The following is a 22542-nucleotide window of genomic DNA, read 5'->3' as shown; positions in this document are numbered from 1 at the left end:
GCGCCCCATCCCTCTGCGGACGGAGGTGAGGTTGGAGCGAGCGCTGGCGGAAGAGAGGCTCAGCAGTTACCAGGGGGTGCAGAGCCGACGCTGGCCAATATGCGCCGCATGTGAATACCTTTGAGGGAGCGGCGGGGGAGGGTAGCGTCAAATTTCAAAAAAAAAAAAAAAAAAACCCAAACCCCCACAGCCCCGGCGGGCGGGCGCGCGCGATGGGCGCCCTTTGGCTGCGGGAGCGAGTGGAGGATGCTGGGAAGGAGGTAAAATGGCCACCGGCGGCGGCGCGGAGGAAGAGAGGAAACGGGGGCGGCCGCAGCTTCTGCCCCCCGCGCGGCCCGCGGCCCGGGGCGAGGAGGCCGACGGCGGCCGCGAGAAGATGGGCTGGGCCCAGGTGGTAAAGAATCTAGCCGAGAAGAAGGGCGAATTCCGCGAGCCGCGGCTACCGCGGCGGGAGGAGGAAAGCGGCGGCGGTGGCGGGAACGCCGGGGTCGGCGGCCCCGCGGGCCTAGCGGCGCCAGACCTCGGCGACTTCCCACCTGCTGGCCGCGGGGACCCGAAGGGCCGCCGGAGAGATCCTGCCGGCGAGGCGGCGGACCCCCGCAAGAAGAAGGGCGCTGCCGAGGCGGGCAGGAGAAAGAAGGCCGAGGTGGCAGCGGCAGCCATGGCGACCCCGGCCAGGCCCGGCGAGGCCGAGGACGCGGCCGAAAGGCCCCTCCAGGACGAGCCGGCGGGGGCGGGCCCGGGCAAGGGTCGCTTCCTTGTCCGCATCTGTTTCCAGGGAGACGAGGGCTCCTGCCCCACCCGGGACTTCGTGGTAGGAGCGCTTATCCTGCGCTCCATCGGCATGGACCCGAGCGACATCTACGCGGTCATCCAGATCCCCGGCAGCCGCGAATTCGACGTGAGCTTCCGCTCGGCGGAGAAGCTGGCCCTGTTCCTGCGCGTCTACGAGGAGAAGCGGGAGCAGGAGGACTGCTGGGAGAACTTTGTGGTGCTGGGGCGGAGCAAGTCCAGCTTGAAGACGCTCTTCATCCTCTTCCGGAATGAGACGGTGGACGTGGAGGACATTGTGACCTGGCTCAAGCGCCACTGCGACGTGCTGGCCGTGCCGGTGAAAGTGACCGACAGGTTTGGGATCTGGACCGGGGAGTACAAGTGCGAGATCGAGCTGCGCCAGGGGGAGGGCGGGGTCAGGCACTTGCCAGGGGCCTTCTTCCTGGGGGCCGAGAGGGGCTACAGCTGGTACAAGGGGCAGCCCAAGACATGCTTTAAATGTGGTTCCCGGACCCACATGAGCGGCAGCTGCACGCAGGACAGGTGCTTCAGGTGCGGGGAGGAGGGGCACCTGAGCCCTTACTGCCGGAAGGGCATCGTGTGCAACCTCTGTGGCAAGCGAGGACACGCCTTTGCCCAGTGTCCCAAAGCAGTTCACAATTCCGTGGCAGCTCAGCTAACCGGCGTGGCCGGGCACTAAACACCCGCCTGCCTGCCAGGGTGAACACACAGCCAGCTTACCCCTCTTAAGTGCCAAAACTTTTTTTTAAACCATTTTTTATCGTTTTTGAAGGAGATCTTTTTAAAACCTACAAGAGACATCTCTCTATGCCTTCTTAAACCGAGTTTACTCCATTTCAGCCTGTTCTGAATTGGTGACTCTGTCACCAATAACGACTGCGGAGAACTGTAGCGTGCAGATGTGTTGCCCCTCCCTTTTTTAAATTTTATTTTCGTTTTTCTATTGGGTTTTTGTTTTGTTTCTTGTACTTTTTCTCTCTCTCCCTGCCCTCCCCGCCCCATACCTTGTCTTCCCCTGGATTTTCACCCTTTGGGCTGCCTTGCTCATCTTTATGCCCCAGCACTAGGTACGGGGCCCAACACGTGGTAGGCACTCCATCAGTGTTTGCTTAATTGAAAACATTGTTGACTGTGGCTTCTATCAGAGTGTCTACCTTTTGCAGCTCTTCCCCTCCCTCATTTAATTTGCTGCTTTTAATCTACGTGGTCAGAATTTGTGAAACCAGTGTTGTTAGAAGTGTATATAATCTGAATCAATAAGCTCTGAATGGTGGCCAAGGGCCTCTCTTTATGGCACAAAAATGCATGGACTTCATGACAGCTCTTTTGGTGGCTCAGAAGCCATTTTTCATAGAATCATGGAATCTAGAATATTCCTGCCGGAAAGAACCTGAGAGTTGCTTTAGACCAATTCCCTGGTTTTCCAGCAGATGAAACAGGCCCAAAGAGGTTAAATGACTGGGTGAAAATCACATAGCTGTCTGGTGCCAGAGCCAGCCTATAGTAGAGTCCCCTGACCCCAAGCCCGGTGCTCATTCCACTACCTCTCACACTTCACAACAATTTCCTCAACACTTGAGGGCCCAGAAAGTCTGATCTCTCCAGAATGTTGAGCCCAGAGGAATGCTGAGAAATCATCTGGAGGAGGGAGCAGAAAGAGAAGGTTTTAAGGAGGGGTTTTCTGAATACTTGGGAGATACGGAAAGGACCAAGGAACACACTCCAGGGTGCATGCGTTGCTCCCTGGGGCACCACTTCTAGATTAAAGTGTGCCAGGTCCTTTGGAGGCCCTACCCCTTCCCCATTCATTGTCACCAGTGAGAAATGGGGGTGACCCTGTGTAAAGAAACCTACCAAAGGTTTACATTTGCACCTTAGCCTCAATAAGTAGGAACCCTAGAGAAGCAGCTAGCTGGAGCTCATCTGCAACTCCTGACTCAGGAGAAAGATGGATTTTAACCCAAAATTATGAGTGAGCTGTTAACTCTAAAATGTACTTGGGAGATAGGCCAAGCGAGAGGTCATGGGCCAACTAAGTGTTATCAAGTAGAAAAGACAGTACACTGCTTTTCTTTTAGTGTTTGCTTTTCCTTTGCTATATGTTTTGCTATTTCCTTGTGGCTTAGAATGTAAAATTGATTGTTAAAAATTTGTTCTGAATAAATATTTATCTTTTGTATTGCTAACACTGGTGCACTATTTCCTTTCCAAGTGTTAGATGCACAGTTACCCAGATCCAGACCATATTTCAATCCCAGTTCCCCTACACTCCATTTGTTTACCCTGCTAAATTCATTTCCCACCCCTGGAGGCAACACTTAGCACCTACTACGTTGTGCCGGTCCCTTTGCATCACAATCAGTTAGCACACTGTTAAAACAGGTTTTAAGTCCTAACACAGCTCCAAGAAATCAGAATCACTGTTAGAGGAAGTGAAACATTTTAGTTAATCATCAAGCAATTCTGATGGGCAGCCAGGTTTGAGACCAGAGTGTAAGATATGTGAGCTGAACCCGCCCTCAGGGAGATTACAGACCTGTGGGAAAGAGGGAAGTGGTTTGCCAGCTTCCTGGTCTTTCTGTTATTGTAAGCGTCGTGGATGGGATGCAAAATATTCTTGGGTTCTGGGAAAATGCCATTTCTTCCAGCTGTTGAAAAAGAGAAAGGGGGGGTCCAGGGAGCTGACTTATCCAAGTTAGCCCCCCCGGAGACTGGGTCTGCAGGCAGAATAGGGTCAAGCTCTCTGGACTTTGGGTCCAGTACCCTGCAGACCCCAGGTACAATCCTCTGACGGATTTTCCAGCTGGTGATGTTAGGATGATCTGATCCTAAGAGTTAAACATTCCCAGTATATTGACTCTCAGACTCAGTGATTTGAGGATATTTCCAGAGCTGATCTGGAGTTGGGACCTGGTAGGCTCTTGGGAATCCTGTCTTTCAGAGCCAGTTCAGCCCCTCTCCTTGTCTCCCAAAGCAAGCAGACTCTCCTCTTTCCCTCCCTTCCATCCCTCTTTCCCGTCTTTGCCAGCAGTTTCCCTCCGTCTCACAGAGCTGGAGGCCAGGGGCCAGGAGAAAGCCTGCATTCACCATGCTCTCCACCCCGTTCCTCAAAGCAGGCACTGTGCCAGGGAGCCTCCTAGAAGGAACCTTCCCTCTCCTGGCCCCATCCCCCCACTCTCCAGGAGGGAGCAGAGGAAGAAACTGTTTCCCTGCCCATCCCCCACAGGATCTGCTTCAAGGCCTCCTGCCTGGTGGCCCAGGGACAGCCAGGGACTGGAGCTGAACAAACTTCCCCCAGCTTCCTTTCCTGATCAAGCAGCCCTCAAATTACAATTCTTCACTGTGTTTGGGCTTCTGGAAGGTGTGCAGAGATGCCCGGACTGAGGCTGATTGAGTAGAGGACACTGAATCATTCAACTTCAACAAATACTGAGGGCATTAGAGCTGGGCCCCATGCAAGGCCCTCTCCATAGGCTGCCTTGAGCAAGACAGTGCACTTGCAATGGAAGGTACAGATAAGTAACAGCAGGCAATGTTTACAATCATATATTTAACAATTTTTTTTTTTTTTTTGAGACAGAGTCTCACTCTGTTGCCCAGGCTGGAATGCAGTGGCATGATCTTGGCTCACTGCAATCTCTACCTCCCGGATTCAAGCGATTCTTGTGACTCAGCCTCCCAAGTAGCTGGGACTACAGGCACGTGCCACCACGCCTGGCTAAGCTTTGTATTTTTAGTAGAGATGGGGTTTCAGCATGTTAGCCAGGCTGGTCTCAAACTCCTGATCTCAGGTGATCCACCTGCCTCAGCCTCTGAAAGTGCTGGGATTACAGGCGTGAGCCACCGCGCCCGGCCAACATTTGTCCTGTATAGAATTGTCTGAAGTAAAAGTTTCCCTAGAAGAGAAAACATCTTGCTGAAACCTGCAAGATGAGTAAGAACAGGCTAAGAACGAAGAGACACCCAAGCAGCAGAAATAGTAGATGTAGAGACCTGGAGGCCAGAGAGCACACAGTGCATTTGGACTGGCTGAGAGGCAGGGGAAGATGTGGTTGGGAGAAAATGCCGAGAAGAGGTGTCACAGGGCTTACCAGCCATATTTAAAAACGTGGATTTTGTCCTCAGAGCCTCCATTCTGGCCTCCTCCCTTCCATTCATTCTTTCAACACATGCCTGTTGAGCACCAACTCTATAGGGGCCTTTTCTAAGCAATGGAACACAGCATTGAGCAGGATAATCAAGTCCCTGGGGCTCAGATTCTAGAGTCACACAAATACATAATTATAGATGATGATGATGCACTAAAAGAAACATAAAGGGTGAGATCCCTGTTTAACAAGGAAAGCTGATCCAGTCTTAATGGTCAGGGATAACTTCCCAGAGAAAATGTTTGAACTGAGATGGAAAGGACATATAAGGAGTTAATTGAGAGATGGGGCTGAGGGTTAAGGGATAGCAAGGGTATTAACCTAGGCCAAAAGGATAGCAAGTAAAACAACCCTATAGTGGGAGGAGGCATGACCAGTTCTAGAGACTAAATGAATCAGTCTGAATTTGGAAACAGAAACCACTCTAGCTGTTGAAGAAAATGCTGGTCCCTAGGCTGGGTATTAGGAATGACTCCTAGAACACCATAGAACTGACCTGCCAAGGCAGTTACTACCTCTCGCAGTCAGAAAGACAGAAGCCAGGAGGCCACCACTGGAAAGGCTGAGCATGAGGACACAGTGGTGAAGCTGCTACCCAAAGACAGGATCCTGGGATCAGAAAGTCACTGCCAATGCCACTGGCAGGACAATGAAATGCCAAGTCCTTTCCCTGCCTCTACAAAGCCAGGGACTGTGCACTACTGTCTCCACAACCATGTTTACAAGTAAAAACAGCCCAAACCATCTGGCTTACTTCTGCCTCCCTTCCATCTTTTATGCAAATACATCTAAGTGCTAGAGCCCGAGCTGCAAGGGAGTTGGGAGATGTTTTAGCTTTCCAGCATCTGTAGCATAGGAAGGCATATAGAACGGGGATGGGTGCTGTCTGTCAAAAGACAATATCCAGCACAACAAATGTGACTGCAATGCAGAGAAGGAGAGGAGATTGTGGGGGCATCCGGTAGGCCATGTTAAGATTGTGGGTCTAAGAACAATGCACCACTGAAGGACTTGTAAGCAAGACAGTAACATGATTAGATTGGTTATGTTTTACAAGTATCATTCAGGGTGGTTGGTGGAGACTGGGTCAGAGAAGAGCCCAAGTGGAAATACAGTATAGTTATCCCAGGTGAGAGATGAGGACATCTTAGGTATGGAAGGTGGAGATGGACAGAGAGAAACCGCAGGGTAAAGAGATCTTTCCGAGTTTAAGTCAACAAGATTTGGAGCTATATTTGACATGGGCTGGGAGAAAGTTAAGTACCAAGGATGATGCCCAGATTTCTAACTTCTGCAGTTGGATGGACGGTGGGGCTTTTCCCTGAGATGCGAAACAGAGGAGAAAATCCAAGTTTAGGGTGAAGGGCTTGAATTTGATTTTGGATATATTGGGTTTAATGTCTCCATAGAGGGTATCTAAGAGGAGATGTGGAGTAGGCGGTTGGACACACACAGATCTTACATTCCTAGGAGAATTCTGGCCCTGAGAAATAAACAGAGGAGTTGTACAGCCATGGCTTTCAAACTGTTTCACCACATCCCACAGTAAGATACTATTTTACATTGCAGCCATCATACATATGCATGTGTGTATTTATATCTAAATCTGAAATAAGCTTCCTCAAACAATATTTACCCTGTGCACGATGCACTTTGACACTTTCTATTCTGTTGCTTCATCATTTTGTCAATGCTTATATGACGCGTTAAACTGATTTCACACTCTCCTAATGGGTCAAGAGAGAAAGCAGAAGGAAGGATTATACCAACTAAGATTGTGCCTCGAGCAACTCTGACACACAGTTTTCCCTGATGGAAATGGAGATGGTGAAAAACTAGTAAGGGACAGCCAGAAAGGGAGAAGGAAAACAAGAACGTGCAGAGACACATAAACCAAGGGAGGACATTTCAGGTGGGAGGGGTTAACAACTGTGTCGAGGGCTGCAAGAGATCAAGTAAAATCGGCTCGAAGAAATGTCAACTGAGGCCAAGCGCAGTGGCTCATGCTTGTAATCCCAGCACTTTGGTTGGCCAAGGCGGGTGGATCACGAGGTCAGGAGTTCGAGACCATCCTGGCTAACACGGTGAAACCCCGTCTCTACAAAAAATACAAAAAATTAGCCGGGCGTGGTGGCGGGCGCCTATAGTCCCAGCTACTCGGGAGGCTGAGGCAGGAGAATGGTGTGAACCCAGGAGGCGGAGCTTGCAGTGAGCCAAGATTGAGCCACTGCACTCCAGCCTGGGCGACAGAGTGAGAGTCCATCTCAAAAAAAAAAAAAATGTCAGTTGAGATCAGAACTGAAGAGTGCCCTAGGATTGAGTAGTGTGGAGGTTATCAACAAGGGCCTTTTAGAAGAAAGTGATGGGGGCAAATTAAGGAGCAAATGATCTAAGATGTCAGTCTAGCACGCTGACCATTTTATTCCCATGTCACATCCTCTGGGAATCCCTCGTGCCCTTGGAACTCAGCCTGGCCCGATCCCTTTCCAACCTTACTCTCAGCCAGATTGCCCATTACATCCCTTTATGGCAACTCCAGTTACGGCTGACAAACAGCAACCAGAAAGAATTTTGGAGTATAGAGTGCTATAAGACCAAGCTAAGGGGCCGGTGCAATGGTTTACACCTATAATCCTAGCACTTTGGGAGGGTGAGGCGAGTGGATTGCTTGAGGTCAGGAGTTCAAGACCAACCTGGCCAACATAGTGAAATCCTGTCTCTACTAAAAATACAAAAAAAATTAGCCAGGTGTGGTGGCATGCACCTGTAGTACCAGCTACTCAGGAGACTGAGGCAGGAGAACTGCTTGAACCTGGTAATACAGGAAGGGAAGTGCTGGGAAGGGAAGGGCACAGTCCCTTTAAATGACATGGAAGGGAGAAAGAGCGTGGTCCCTGGCTAGGGCTCCATCCCAGCCTGTGCCCATGGACCTAGGTGAGGACAGGCATTTTTGTTTTCCTGCCCAAATGTTGCATTTCCCAAGACCACCCTGGCCTGCCACATCCCCATCCCGTGCCTATAAAAATCCTAGCAGGCAGACACACAGGGAGCTGGACAGCTAGAGGAGCACATCAGTAGAGGAACACACAAGCAGCTGGACGTCAGAGGAATGCACCAACAGGCAGCGGCACACCAGCACGCCACAGGCCACCAACCAGCAGAACGATGCGGAGTTTGGCTGGAGCAGTCGGAGGGGAGTCTGGGCCAACTCCAGGGGAAAACCTTCTCACTCCATCCCCTTCTGGCTTCCCCCACCTGCTGAGAAATACCTCCACTCAATAAAACCTTGCACTCATTCTCCAAGCCCAGGTATGATCCAATTCTTCTGGTATACCAAGGCAAGAACCCGGGATACAGAAAGCCCTCTGTCCTTGCAACAAGGTAGAGGGTCTAATTGAGCTGGTTAACCCAAGCCACCTATAGACAGCAAAACTAAGAGCATACGGTAGCACAAGCCCAGTGGGGCTTCAGGAGCTGTAAACATCCACCACTAGACACTCATGGGGTCGGAGCCCCACAACCTGCCCGTCTGTATGCTCCCCTAAAGGCTTGAACAGCGGGACACTGAAGAAGCAAGCCACTCCCCTGTCATACGCCCTGGGACGGGGACAAGGGAACTTTTCCCGTTTCAGTGGGAGGCAGAGGTTGCAGTGAGCCCAAGATTGTGCCACACTGCACTCTAGCCTGGGCAACAGAGCAAGACTCCATCTCTAAATAAATAAATAAATAAATAAATAAATAAATAAATGGACCAAGCTAAGGGTGAGGAGGGGTCAGATCATGCTGAGTTGAGGGTGGGGGCTCCACAGGAGTGAACCAAACGAGTGTACAAAGGCACTGATACATACAGCCCCATTTGCTGGCTTGTCAGTGTGAGTAAGATTTGGGGTAAGACATAGTACAAGAAAATGTTTGTTTGTTTGTTTGTTTGTTTTGAGACGGAGTCTCACTCTGTCGCCCAGGCTGAAGTGCAGTGGTGAGATCTTGGCTCACTGCAAGCTCCACCTCCGATGCTCACACCATTCTCCTGCCTCAGCCACCGGGGTAGCTGGGACTACAGGCACCCACCACCACGCCCGGCTAATTTTTTGTATTTTTTTAGTAGAGACGAGGTTTCACTGTGTTAGCCAGGATGCTCTCAATCTCCTGACCTCGTGACCCACCCACCTCGGCCTCCCAAAGTGCTGGGATTACAGGCGTGAGCCCCCGAACCCAGCCAATAAACACAGATATATTATGGAACAGAATGTAAACTTTGAAGTTTTATTTTTATTTATTTATTTTTTGAGACGGATCCTCACTCTGTCGCCCAGGCTGGAGTGCAGTGGCGCGATCTCGGCTCACTGTAAGCTCCACCTCCCAGGTTCAAGCCATTCTCCTGCCTCAGCCTCCCGAGTAGCTGGGACTGCAGGCGCCGGCCACCACACCCGGCTAATTTTTTGTATTTTTAGCAGAGCAGGATTTCAGTGTGTTATCCTGGATGGTCTTGATCTCCTGACCTCGTGATCCACCCGCCTCGGCCTCCCAAAGTGCTGGGATTACAGGCGTGAGCCACCTCACCCTCCTGCAGAATTTTAAATAAAATATGACTTTTTTTTTTTTTTGAGGCAAGGTCTCACTTTGTTAACCAGGCTGGAGTGCAATGGCTCACTGCGTGCCTCACTACAGCCTCCAACTCCTGGACTCAAGTCTGCCCCAGCCTCCTTCATAACTGAGACTACAGGCACGCACCACCACACTCAGCTAATTTTTTCTCTTTTGTCTTTGTTTTTTGTTTTTTTGAGACGGAGTCTCACTCTGTTGCTGTGGTGCAGTCTCGGTTCACTGTGACCTCTGCCTCTCGGGTTCACTGTGGATATATCCCCTACCAGGATATATCCATCACTGTGCCTGGCACAGCCTCAGCCTCCCGAGTAGCTGGGACTACAGGCACCCGCCACCAGGCCCAGCTAATTTTTTGTATTTTTAGTAGAGACAGAGTTTCACCGCGTTGCCAGGACGGTCTCGACCTCCTGACCTCGTGATCTGCCCGCCTCGGCCTCCCAAAGTGCTGGGATTATAGGCGTGAGTCACCACTCCTGGCTCACACCTATAATCTCTTTCTTTCTTCCTTTCTTCCTTCCTTTCTTTCTTTTTCTTTGTTTCTTTCTTTCTTCCTCTTCTTCCTTCTTTCCTTCCTTTCCTTCCCTTTCTTTCTCTCTCTCCTTGTTGTTTCCTTCCTTCCTTCCTTTGTTCCTTCCTTCCTTCCTTTATCTTTCTTTTTTTCTTTCTCTTTCTTTTCTTTCTTCAGGTTCTCAATATGTTGCCCAGGCTGGTCTTGAACTCCTGGCCTCAAGTGATCCTCCCACCTTGGCTTCTCAGAGTGCTAGGGTTACAGGTGTAAGCCACTGCACCCAGCCCAAGAACTATTTTATTTTATTTTTTCATACGGACAGGGTCTTGCTACATTGCCCAGGCTGGACTCAAACTCCTGGACACAGCAATCTTCCTGCCTCAGCCTCCCTAGTAGCTGGGACTATGGGTGTGCACAGAACAATTTATATGTATTAATATGAAACAATCTCTAAGATACATTATAAAATTTAAAAAGCAAGATATGGCATCCTACAGTTTACATTTTTTAATGTTGGAATAAATACATACATACGTTCAGCACCATAGGAAAGATTTTTTAAAAGAAAAAATATAGGCCGGGCGCGGTGGCTCAAGCCTGTAATCCCAGCACTTTGGGAGGCCGAGACGGGCGGATCACGAGGTCAGGAGATCGAGACCATCCTGGCTAACCCGGTGAAACCCCGTCTCTACTTTAAAAATACAAAAAACTAGCCGGGCGAGGTGGCGGGCGCCTATAGTCCCAGCTACTCGGGAGGCTGAGGCAGGAGAATGGCGTGAACCCGGGAGGCGGAGCTTGCAGTGAGCTGAGATCCGGCCACTGCACTCCAGCCTGGGCGACAGAGCGAGACTCCGTCTCAAAAAAAAAAAAAAAAAAAAAAAAGAAAAAATATATATACTTATGCTTATTTATGTACAAAATAACACTGGAAGGATATTAATGAAATTCATAATTTGTAACTTTGGAGAACTGGATATTTGGGGTTTGGGATAAAAGGAAAGTTTATTTTCCACTGTGTATCCCTGCTTTAAAAAATTTTTTTCATCTATTATCTCTAATAACAACAAAAAGAAATTTTAACAACAAAAATAAATGCAAAACACAAGACTTCAACGAAATTCCTATAGACTTTACAGAGACAGGAGTCCTTTTCCTCTATCTTTAAAAATAAAGGCCAGGCCTAGTGGCTCATGCCTGTAATTCCAACACTCCGGGAAGCCAAGGCAGGAGGACTGCTTGAGCCCAGGAGTTTGAGGCCAGCCGGGGCAACATAGGGAGACCCTGTCTCTACAAAAAAACAAAAAAATTCGCTGGGTGTGGTGGTACATGCCTGTGGTCCCAGCTACTTGGGAGGCTGAAACAGGAGGATCACTTGAGGTTGAGGCTGCAGTGAGCCATGATGGCATCACTGCACTCCAGCCTGGGCCACAGAGTGAGACCCTGTCTCTAAAAATAAAATAAAATAAAAATAAAAAATAAGAACTTTGATGGATGAGTTTAAGAAATTCTATAGCAGACAACACATTGGTCTCCCTGTTTCCAGGCTCCCTCTCCTTCCAACCATGGAATCCACCCCAAAACAAAATTTGATCACATTACTCCCCTGCTTAAAGACCTTCAAAGATTTTGTGTCCTCCCTGGTGCTCACCAGGGCCTACCTGACCAGCCCTGCCTCCTCTGGGCCTCCTCTCTTGTGGGGCCTCACCCCCTTTCCCTGGCTTGGCTTCCCCTTCTGCTCCAGCTGGTCATTCCTGGAAGCAGACCTCTTCCTCCCCTACCCATGGTTAATCCTTACCTGCCTGGGGCACTCAGCTCTAATGCTGCTTCCTAACTAGAGCCTACCCTAACATCCTGTATCAGACCCTCTTACACCATCCCCTACCTCCCTGGCCTCTCCTTCAGCAGTTACTCGGGTGCAATGATATACTTATTCGTGCCATGGTTTGATTGATATCTACCTCTGCCTCTCAACTTTGAGCTCCCTGAGGGCAGGAACCAGTCTCTTTTGGCTCACGGTTATAGCTTCAGCAATTAGCACTGTGCCTGGCACAGAGTAAAGCCTAATAAATATTTATTGCATGCATGATCTAGAATTACTTGGCTGAGGTTACAGATTAAGACACGTGTCTACGGCCGGGCGTGGTGGCTCACGCCTGTAATCCCAGCACTTTGGGAGGCCGAGATGATCACAAGGTCAGGAGATCGAGACCATCCTGGCTAACACGGTGAAACCCCATCTCTACTAAAAATACAAAAATTAGCTGGGCGTGGTGGCGGGCGCCTGTAGTCCCAGCTACACTGGAGGCTGAGGCAGGAGAATGGCGTGAACCCGGGGGGTGGAGCTTGCAGTGAGTGTAGATCGCGCCACTGCACTCCAACCTGGGCGACAGAGTGAGACTCCGTCTCAAAAAAAAAAAAAAAAAGGACACGTGTCTACTTGTCCTTCTTTAATATACTTAACATACCTTACCATTCTGTCATTGACTGCATACTGAAGAAGGGCTTATTCATTCATCTTTTAAAAGCTAACTCACTGTTTTAGTTTTCCCACCTCTGATAAGGGAGGATAGGAACTGGGAGGTCAGGCCCTCGGTTTACTAGCTCATCCTCCTCTATTTCTCTGAGGGCATAAAATCACTGGAAGTCAGCCAGCATGCCCCATGGCACTCTGAGGCACAGGGGAGAAGCACCAGGCTCCTGGATTCTGAATGCCTGGGTTTGAAGCCTGGCAAGAGTGGCCCCTTCCCTGAGTCTCCCATCACCCCTCCCCATGGGGCAAGGATTCTGCAGGCATGAGAAGTGCCCACCCAGAGTCTGTGCCTATGCCTTCTAGAACACGCTCTGATACCCCATAATTCCCTTCCAAAATGTCACTAAGTTAATTCACAGGGCCCTTCGTGGGCCTCATCCCCCGGCTTCATCTCACCTGAGGGCAAACTGTACTGCCTGATGCATATCTTATAGACCTGAGCCTTGGGCCTCAAGATAGCTGTTTGCAGGTGACAGCTAGGTGCCGACCCATGCATGCTAGCTCCATCACTGATGGGATGAGAGGTAGCTGGCTAAGGGATGGATAGAGGATCCAAGGGACAGGTCTCCTTGGGCCTACACATTCTGCCACATAACTCTAAGGGTCTTAGAATTCTGAACATGACCTGCCAAGTTGTTAGAAGATATATCCATCAATGAAGAAAACAGAACATATTTCATTTAACACTTGCTGGACTGTTGTATAATTTCTAACTATTAAGATATATGATATATGGGCCTCCAACTCTACCCTTGTTCTGAGCCCCACAAATGCCCATTTGGTTCTGTCATTTCTTTGCATAGACAAGCTACATAACCTCTCTGAACTTCAGTTTCCTGAGCAGAAAAATGGGTCTATGGTAATAACTACCTTATCAGGGCTGGTGAGAAAATGAAATAAAATAATCCATGTCAAGGGCTTCACAAGAGTGCCAATCCCTCAGTATATAGTTGCTAGCATTGTTATTTTATCCTTTATTTTATGCCCTCTGGCTGTCATCTCCTATGACTTTCTATATGATCTCCAAACTGGTCTCTTTTGTAGGGTTTCCACACTGCTGCTCCCTCCTGCCTCCTTACCCACAGCCAATAACCTCCCCATTCTCTCCACCTAGTCAAATCCCACCCTGTCTTCAATTATGATAATAGCTACTGTTGATCGCACGTTTACTACGTTTCAGACATTGTATTAAGAACTTTCCATGCACTATCTCAACTCAGTTCTGACACCAACTCAATGAAGTAGGCACTGTTTAGTATTCCCCAAACACAAAGACACAGGGATCTGGAGACTGGAAGCACTGGCGGCTGCAAGTGGCAAGGCTAGCGGGTGTGAAGCAAGGGAGGAGTCTTTCTGCAAAGTCAGGACTCCCAAATCCCGGGATGGAGTCAAGGAGCCTTTGGCTGTCCCACCTTCTTTCAGTGCCCCAGCGACCCCTTCTCCTCCAAGCCCCCAAATCCAGGCCTGTTATATCCCGTCAGCTCTACGGGTCTGCCTGTGACTTTCAGCCCAAGGGGGCGGGCACTTCGTGTCACGCCACGTTGTCCACATCATCGATCCTCCCTCTCTCCCCTTCCTTCCTTCCCTCCCTTTCTTCCTCCCATTGAGTGCCAGTTCTGTGCCAGGCTTTGGTGTTCAAAACGTTACGAGTGGAGAAGTCAGAGGAGGATGGAATTACAGGTTTTTCTTCTTCATACCTTTCTGTTTGGCTGATTTTTTTCAAATGAGCACGCAAACCCGGTTCCTCAAACCCACTTCAAATGTGGCATTGCTGGGTTGGTTTGGTCCAAGGAAAGCCCTGTCTCCTTAACTCCCAGCCCCCACGCCTCCTCCGCCGGCCCTCAAATCCAGGCCGCCCTGCCCCCCTCCGGAAAGGGGAGTTGGGGGCGAGCGCGGAAATCTGAGTGGCTCTTTCAAGCCTCCGTTGCCATAGAAACCGGCCGCACAGGCCTTGGCTGTCCATTACACCATCCTCCAGCCACGCAGCCAATGGACTCCTAGCTCCATCGCCAGAGACCCCGCCCCCCAGCTCCTGGGAGCCCACCAATCAGCAGGTTCCGTGGCTTAGAGCCCTGCCCTCGGCACAGGGACATGACCAATGCGCTTCGACCCTGCTCTCCCTCTCTTCGGTGTAACAAGAAGACGCGATTTTTTTTTTTTTTTTTTAAAGGAATTCTCCAGATTAGAAGGAACTGGCAGTAAAGCCTCTGTCAGCTGCACCCTGAATAATCTTTGGCTACTATTTTATTTAAGGAGAGCAAAACTGTTTCAATCATGCAACAATATATACCATTCTCTACTAAAACAATTTTAGGAAATGAAAATTTAGGCAATGGGACGATATATAGTCTGCTCTATGTGAATGTCTTTCATTGTAGGTATTTTAACTTAAAATGATCAAGGAACTAGTCATCTTTCCTTTGTATTTCAAATACATACAAAATTAAAGATCCCAAGTGTTTTGATGCAGAGTTCATGAGACATTGACTTAATTAGTTAGTAGACAACTTTTACTGAACCATCTAATGCCTGGTTCAGAACATTATAACTGGAGGATAAATGAATATTTCTCTTAATCCGTGGAAGAAATTCTGTTTTTGAGGCGGGCAACGTACATGGCTCCGACACTCTGGACTCTAAATAAACCAAATGTGTTTTTAAAACCTGTTTGCCATTACAAAAAAAAAAAAAAAAACCTTCATTTTCTTAGAACACTTTTAGATTTACAGAAAAACTGTTAATGTAAAGTTCCCGTATACCTCACCCACCCACCCTGTTTCTTTTATTATTATTATTATTATTATTATTATTATTGAGACATGGTCCCGCTCTTTCACCCAGGCTGTAGTGCAGTGGCGCGAGCTCGGCTCACTGCAACCTCTGCCTCCGGGGCTCAGGCGATCCTCCGACCTCAACCTCCCAAGTAGCAGAGACTACAGGGGCATGCCACCATCCCAGCTAATTTTTGTATTTTTCATAGAGATGAAGTCTCGCCATGTTACTCAGGCCGGTGTTTCCACTATTAACATCACATATGGTATTGCAGACGCATGGTACATTTCTTCCAATTAATAAACCAATAATGATACATTATTTGTTAATTAAAGTTCACAGTTTATTCAGATTTCCTTCGTTTTTACCTAATGTTCTTTTTCTACTCCAGGATCCATCCAGCATGCCTCATTGCGCTAGCTGTCATGTCTCTCTGGGCTCCTCTTGGCTGTGGCAGTTTCTCACATATCAACATGACATCACTGTTGATGCTGAGTCAGGTTTCTCTACTGGAAAGTCAGTCTTCTTTTGCCCCTTTTCATACTGTACTCTTTGGAAGGAAGTCACTATGCTCAGGCCACGCTTAAATGAGGAGTTATGCTCTGTCTCCTTAAGGGTGGAATATCTATATAGATTATTTGGAATTTTTCTGCACTGAAGATTTGTCTTATTCAGTAATTTATTTATATCAATATGGATTCATAGATAATTATTTCATACTTTAGGTTATAATCCAATACTATTTAATTTTGTTGCTCAAGGTGTTCCAGCTTTGGTTTTTGGGAGCTCTTTCAGTTGGCTCCCTTGTCCCTTTAACACACCCCTATTTTTGTGGGGTTTTCTTGTTGCTGTCAAGCACTTCCTTACTTTCTGGCACTACAAGATGCCTCAGGTTCATCTTTTGTATTTCCTGCCTCAGTCCTAAAATCAGCCATTTCTCAAGGGCTTTTATTGTTTTGGAGAAGGGTATTTATTAGAAACCAAGAACTGGGCGCTAGGTGTGCTCATTGCTACTAGGGTCCCTTCCCTCCCCTCCGCTCCCCTCCCTTCCTTTTTCAGACAGGGTCTCACTCCATCAGACATGCTGGAGTGCACACTCATAGCTGCTCTTTCTTTCTGAGACGGTCTCACTCCATCACCCACGCTGGAGTGCACACTCATGGCTGCAGCCACATAGCCATGGTCATGAAGCCATGCGCTCATGAAGCTTCCAGTTTACACAATTGGAGGGTTAATTACAAAGTTGCCCAGCACTCTGCAGTGGGCTGTGTAGGCAATGAGGAGGTATCTTATCTGCAGATAATTTTAAAACAATAAAAACTGCAGCCTAGACTTCCTGGGCTCAAGTGATCCTCCCTCCTTAGCCTCCTGAGTAGCTAGGACCATAGGTGTGTGCCACCACACTCGACCAATTTTTATTTTTAATTTTTATTTATTTATTTTTGTAGAGACAAGGTCTTGCCATGTTGCCCAGACTGGTATAACTCCTGGCCTCAAGCCATCCTCCTGCCTTGGCCTCCCAAAGTGTTGGGATTACATGTGTGAGCCACCACACCTGGCCTTGGGGTGTCATTTCTTTTAAGCCTTCTCAACTGATGGAACAAAGAAATATATCTGTACGCACATATAAATACACACACACATATCTGTAACTATTTCCATTTGTAACCATCTGTTTATATATTAAGCTAAACATGAGTTCCTATTTATATTTACCACTTGAATCCATGGATCATTTGGCTTGCATAAATTCCCACTCCAATAGTGGGAAACCTGGTTCCCATCATCTGCATCCACCATCCATTTACTTAATTGTTCAATTCCAGTGTACATGTGTAGGATTATCAAAATTGTTAACCCACACCCCTGTGGGAAACTTTATCAAGTAGAGTACAGTCTTCTGAACACTTTCTTTTGCCTTTAGCGTTACAGCAGACTCCACTCATTTCTTTTTTCATTCCCTTCTTTTTTTTTTTTTTTTTGAGACAGAGCCTCACTCTTTTGCCCAGGTTGGAGTGTTGGAGTGCAGTGGCGCCATCACAGCTCACAGCAGCCTTGACTTCCCAGTCTTAAGTGATCCTCCTGCCTCAGCCTCTCAAATAGCTGGGACTACAGGCATGCGCCACTACACCCAGCTAATTTTTAAAATTTTTTGTAGAAATGGGGTCTCCCTATGTTGCCTAGGCTTGTCTCCAACTCCTGGGCTCCAGTGATCCTCCCACCTTAGCCTCCCAAAGTCCTGGGATTAAAGGCATGAGTCACCATGCCTGGCCCACTCATTTCTAAAGTTACTTAGGTCAGCAAGTTTTCCTCTATCCTTTTCATGAGTTGTTTCATACATTTGTAATACAGTGAAGATTGTTTTGTTACATTCTGCATTACATTTTGGAATTCTCTAAATGTCCTAAATGATTTTTTTTTAACTTTGCATGCATTCAGGTTCACTTTTTGTGCCATGAAGTTTAATGGATATCAACAAATGCATAGTCACATATCCACATTTCATCACCCTAAAAAACCCCCTGTGCTCACTTATCAAACCCTCTCCCCGCCAAACACTGGCAACCACACATCTGTTAACTGTATCTATGGTTTTGCCTTTTTGTGCCATTGTTTAAAAAAAAAAAAAAAAAGACACACAATATTTTTGTTGTTGCTCTTGTCACAGCTGCCACCCATTGAATCCTTACTATGTCCCAGGTCCAGAATTATGCTGTCCCATTTTGAAGATGAGGAAACAAATGCAAATAAGTTGAAGTACTCCCTAGAGACTCATAACAAAAAACAAAGTTTGACTTCTATGATTAACTTCTGAGTTACCTCTGGGAATATTTGTAATATGTCTAATAGCCATACTTCTTTTGTTTGTTTTGATACAGGGGTCTTGTTGTTGACTAGGCTGGAGTGCAGCGGCTACTCACAGGTGCAATCATAGGGTACTACAGCCTTGAACCCCTGGGCTCAAGCAATCCTCCTGCCTCAGCCTCAAAAGTGGATGGGACTACAGTGTGCGCCACTGTGCCCGGCTAGACTAGCCACATTTCAAGTCCTCGATAGCCACATGTGCAGTTTATACTATTATACTGGTTTTTGGGTTTTGTTTTTAAGACTGAGTCTCACTCTGTCGCCAGATTGGAGTGCAATGGCATGATCTCGGCTCACTGCAACCTCCACCTCCCGGGTTCAAGGATTCTCCTGCCTCAGCCTACCAAGTAGCTGAGACTACAGGTGCATGCCACCAAGACCAGCTAACTTTTCTATTTTCAGTAGAGACGAGATTTCACCATGTTGCCCAGGGTGGTCTCAATCTCTTGATCTCGTGATCTGCCCGCCTCGGCCTCCCAAAGTGTTGGGATTACAGGCATGAGCCACTGCACCCGGTTATATTGTTTTTAAAAAATGATCTCTTGTTGTTTAGTGAAAAGAAAGGACCTGTAGTCTCAGTTACTCAGGAGGCTGAGGTGGGAGGATCATTTGAGCCCCAGAGTTTGAGGTAGCAGTGAGCTATGATTGCGCCACTGCACTGCAGCCTGGGCGACAGAGGGAGATGCCATCTCACACACATACAAAAGAATAAGGACCTTATAACGCACACACTATCATAATCTCTGATTTTTTTTTTTTTTGAGACACTGTCTCACTCTGTCGTCCAGGCTGGAGTGCAGTGGGGTGATCACAGCTCACTGCAGCTTCAACCTCCTGGGCTCAAGTGATCCTCTCACTTCAGCCTCCCCAGTGGCTGGGACCACAGGTGTGCACCACCACAACTGGTAAATTTTTTATTTATTGTAGAGATGGGGGTCTCAATATTTTGCCCAGGCTAGTCTCAAACTCCTAGGCTCAAGCTAGCCTCCCAAAGTGCTGGGGTTACAGGTATGAGCCACTGGCTTTTTTGGTTTGTTTGTTTTTGATACGGAGTTTCGCTCTTGTTGCCCAGGCTTGTTGCCAATGGTACAATCTCGGCTCACCGCAACCTCTGCCTCCAAGGTGCAAGTAGTTCTCCTCCCTCAGCCTTCTGAGTAGCTGGGATTACAGGCATGCGCCACCACTCCCGGCTAATTTTGTATTTTTAGTAGAGACGGGGTTTCTCCACGTTGGTCAGGCTGGTCTCAAACTCTTGACCTCAGGTGAACCGCCTGCCTTAGCCGCTGAAAGTGCTGGGATTACAGGTGTGAGCGCCCCTGGCTGACTTTTTTAAAATCAGGAAATTAGATGAATCAAAAAACAAATTACCTTGTCCCTATTGTTCTTTTTTCATTATGAATGTCTTTGAGGACCATGCCAGTTGGCAAATAGGTATTTTGGAGCTAGACACAGGGTGAGTGGAGTAACATAACAGTGCCTAGAACAGCCACGCCCACACCTGAGTTGGCTTCATCCTGCCTTCAGGTATTATTAAGAACAGGTATTATTGGCCGGCCGCGGTGGCTCACGCCTGTAATCCCAGCACTTTGGGAGGCCGAGGCGGGCGGATCACGAGGTCAGGAGATCAACGCCATTCTGGCTAACACGGTGAAACCCCGTCTCTACTAAAAATACAAAAAATAGCTGGGCCTGGTGGCGGGTGCCTGTAGTCCCAGCTACTCGGGAGGCTGAGGCAGAAGAATGGCATGAACCTGGGAGGCGGAGCTTGCAGTGAGCCGAGATCGCGCCACTGTGCTCCAGCCTGGGTGAGAGAGCGAGGTTCTGTCTCAAAAAAAAAAAAAAAAAAAAGAACAGGTTTTATTAAAAGCCTACATTGCGCCAGGCTCTGCTAGGTGCTGGGGATACGATGGTGAGAGTCAAAACCAGGTGGGTCTACTGACCTCATGAAGCTTTCAGTTTACACAATTGGAAGGTTAATTACAAAGCTGCCCAGCACTCTGCAGTGGTATACCAAGTGGGCTGTGTAGGCAATAAGGGGGTATGTTATCTGCAGATAATTTTAAAACAATAATAAAACTGAAAGTGAATGTGCTTTTGTTTTTGTTTCTGTTTTTTTGAGATAGGGTCTCACTCTGTTACCCAGGCCAGGCTAGAGTCCAGTGGCATGATCACAGCTCACTGCATCCTCGACCTTCTGGACTCAATCGATCCTCCCATCTCAGCCTCCCAAGTACGGGGGACTACAGGAGCATGCCACCACACCCAGCTAATTTTTGTATTGTTTGTGGAGATGGGGTTTCACCATGTTGCCCAGGCTGGTCTCTAACTGCTGGGCTCAAGCGATCCTCCTACCTCAGCCCTCCAAAGTGCTGGAATCATAGGCATAAGCCACCAAGCCTGACCTTGAGGGTTTGTTTTTTTTTTTTTCCTTTTTTTTTGAGATGGAGTTTCGCGCTTGTTGCCCAGGTTGGAGTGCAATGGTGTGATCTCAGCTCACCACAACCTCTGTCTCCTGGGTTCAAGCGATTCTCCCACCTCAGCCTCCCAAGTAGCTGGGATTATAGGCATGTGCTACCACACCCAGCTAATTTTTAATTTTTTTAGTGGAGACAGGGTTTCTCCAGGTTGGTCAGGCTGGTTTTGAACTCCTGACCTCAGGTGATCCTCCCGCCTCGGCCTCCCAAAGTGCTGGGATTATAGGTGTGAGCCACCACGCCCAGCGAATTTTAATAATATATTTGTAAGCTTCAAATCAGTACATTTTAATTACTTATAAGTAAATTTATTTGCTTTATAAGCTAATAAAATTATTCTCTACAGGGAAGTTAATTCACTCACAGTTATGCAGTCAGCCCTAATACACATGGAGCAAGACTCAGCTACATGCCTTAGTTTTGAGAATAAGTTTGTAACAGTTTGAAATTGTTCAAGCATGTTTCTGCACAGTCCTGTTTGCAGCCCCTTTGGTACTAAATATGTCTGGGTTTAAACAATATATTCAAAATTAACAATGATAACACAGTTATTTGAAGCTTAAGAACCAGAACTTGAATTGCTTCAATCCTGTCATTTTATGTGACTACTTAAAGCTTTTGTATTAATTTTTTTTTTTTTTTTTGAGATGGAGTCTCACTCTATCGTCCAGGCTGGATGGAGTGTGGTGGTGCGATCTCAGCTCACTGCAACCTCCGCCTCCTGGATTCAAGCAGTTCTCCTGCCTCAGCCTCCTGAGTAGCTGGGATTATAGACGCCCGCCACCATGCCTGGCTAATCTTTGTATATTTTTAGTAGAGACAGGGTTTCATCATGTTAGCCAGGTTAGTCTCAAACTCCTGACCTCAAGTGATCCACCACCTCAGCGTCCCAAAGTGCCGGGATTACAGGCATGAGGCACCACGCCCAGCCTTGTATTTAAAATTTTAAAAGAGTAAAACAAAATAAACTGAAGAGGATGGTAGCAGCAAATTGCATAATTTAGTAAAATTACATTATTAGTGTTTAGTGATGTTATGTTTCACCAAATTTTAATACGTTTAACCAATGTTTAATATTGGAATTAGCTCTTATTTTTAAAGAGTTATTTTCTTGTTTTTAAACTGTAATTAACATAATTATTGCAACAGACCACCAGATAGGTATGTTTTATATTTTTTCAAAGAAATATATTAACGTAATTGAAAAGTATCAATCCAATACCCTTTTCCCTTTTTTGTACCATAACATGTACTTTTACTGACATGGTTACACAAAGTTCAAAAAAAGAATATTTCCACTTTATTTCTTCTTTCTCTTTTTTTAACTTTTTATAGAGATGAGGTCTTGCTCTGTTGGCCAGGACGGTCTGGAACTCCTGCACTCAAGCAATCCGCTCCCCTCAGCCTCCCGAAGTGTTGAGATTACAGGTGCGAGCCACCATGCCCTGCTGGCCATGCATTTCTTTTCTAGCCATTATCATTAGCATTATTCATGACTGGTACTCAGGTGGGAGGACAGCATGTATTTCATGACTGGTACTGAAAACGATGTCATTTAGAGGAGATGTGTTTAAAACTATCTGCTCTGGGTATCAAATGAGCACAGTGCACTGAGGAAAAGAAACATGGAGGCCGATGGGCCAGCGTGGTGCCTCAAGCCCGTAATCCCAGCACTTTGGGAGGCCGATGCAAGCAGATCACTTGAGGTCAGGAGTTCGAGACCAGCCTGGCCAACATAGTGAAACCCTGTCTCTACTAAAAATACAAAAATTAGCCAAGCATGGTGGCACATGACTGTAACCCCAACTACTTGGGAAGATGAGGAGAGAGAATTGTTTGAACCTG

General features: G+C 47.5%; 1 protein-coding gene across 1 annotated transcript; it reads left to right on the top strand.

Moving 5' to 3' along the window:
• Positions 1 to 248: 248 nt before the first annotated feature.
• Positions 249 to 2981, top strand: ZCCHC3 (zinc finger CCHC-type containing 3). Its single transcript, XM_001111701.5, has one exon. The coding sequence runs from the start codon at positions 266 to 268 to the stop codon at positions 1472 to 1474; it is 1209 nt and encodes a 402-aa protein (XP_001111701.2). The 5' UTR covers positions 249 to 265; the 3' UTR covers positions 1475 to 2981.
• Positions 2982 to 22542: the final 19561 nt, after the last annotated feature.

Source organism: Macaca mulatta, chromosome 10, assembly GCF_049350105.2.
Source record: "Macaca mulatta isolate MMU2019108-1 chromosome 10, T2T-MMU8v2.0, whole genome shotgun sequence".
NCBI lineage: Eukaryota > Metazoa > Chordata > Mammalia > Primates > Cercopithecidae > Macaca > Macaca mulatta.
This window is presented reverse-complemented; position numbering and strand designations above follow the sequence as displayed.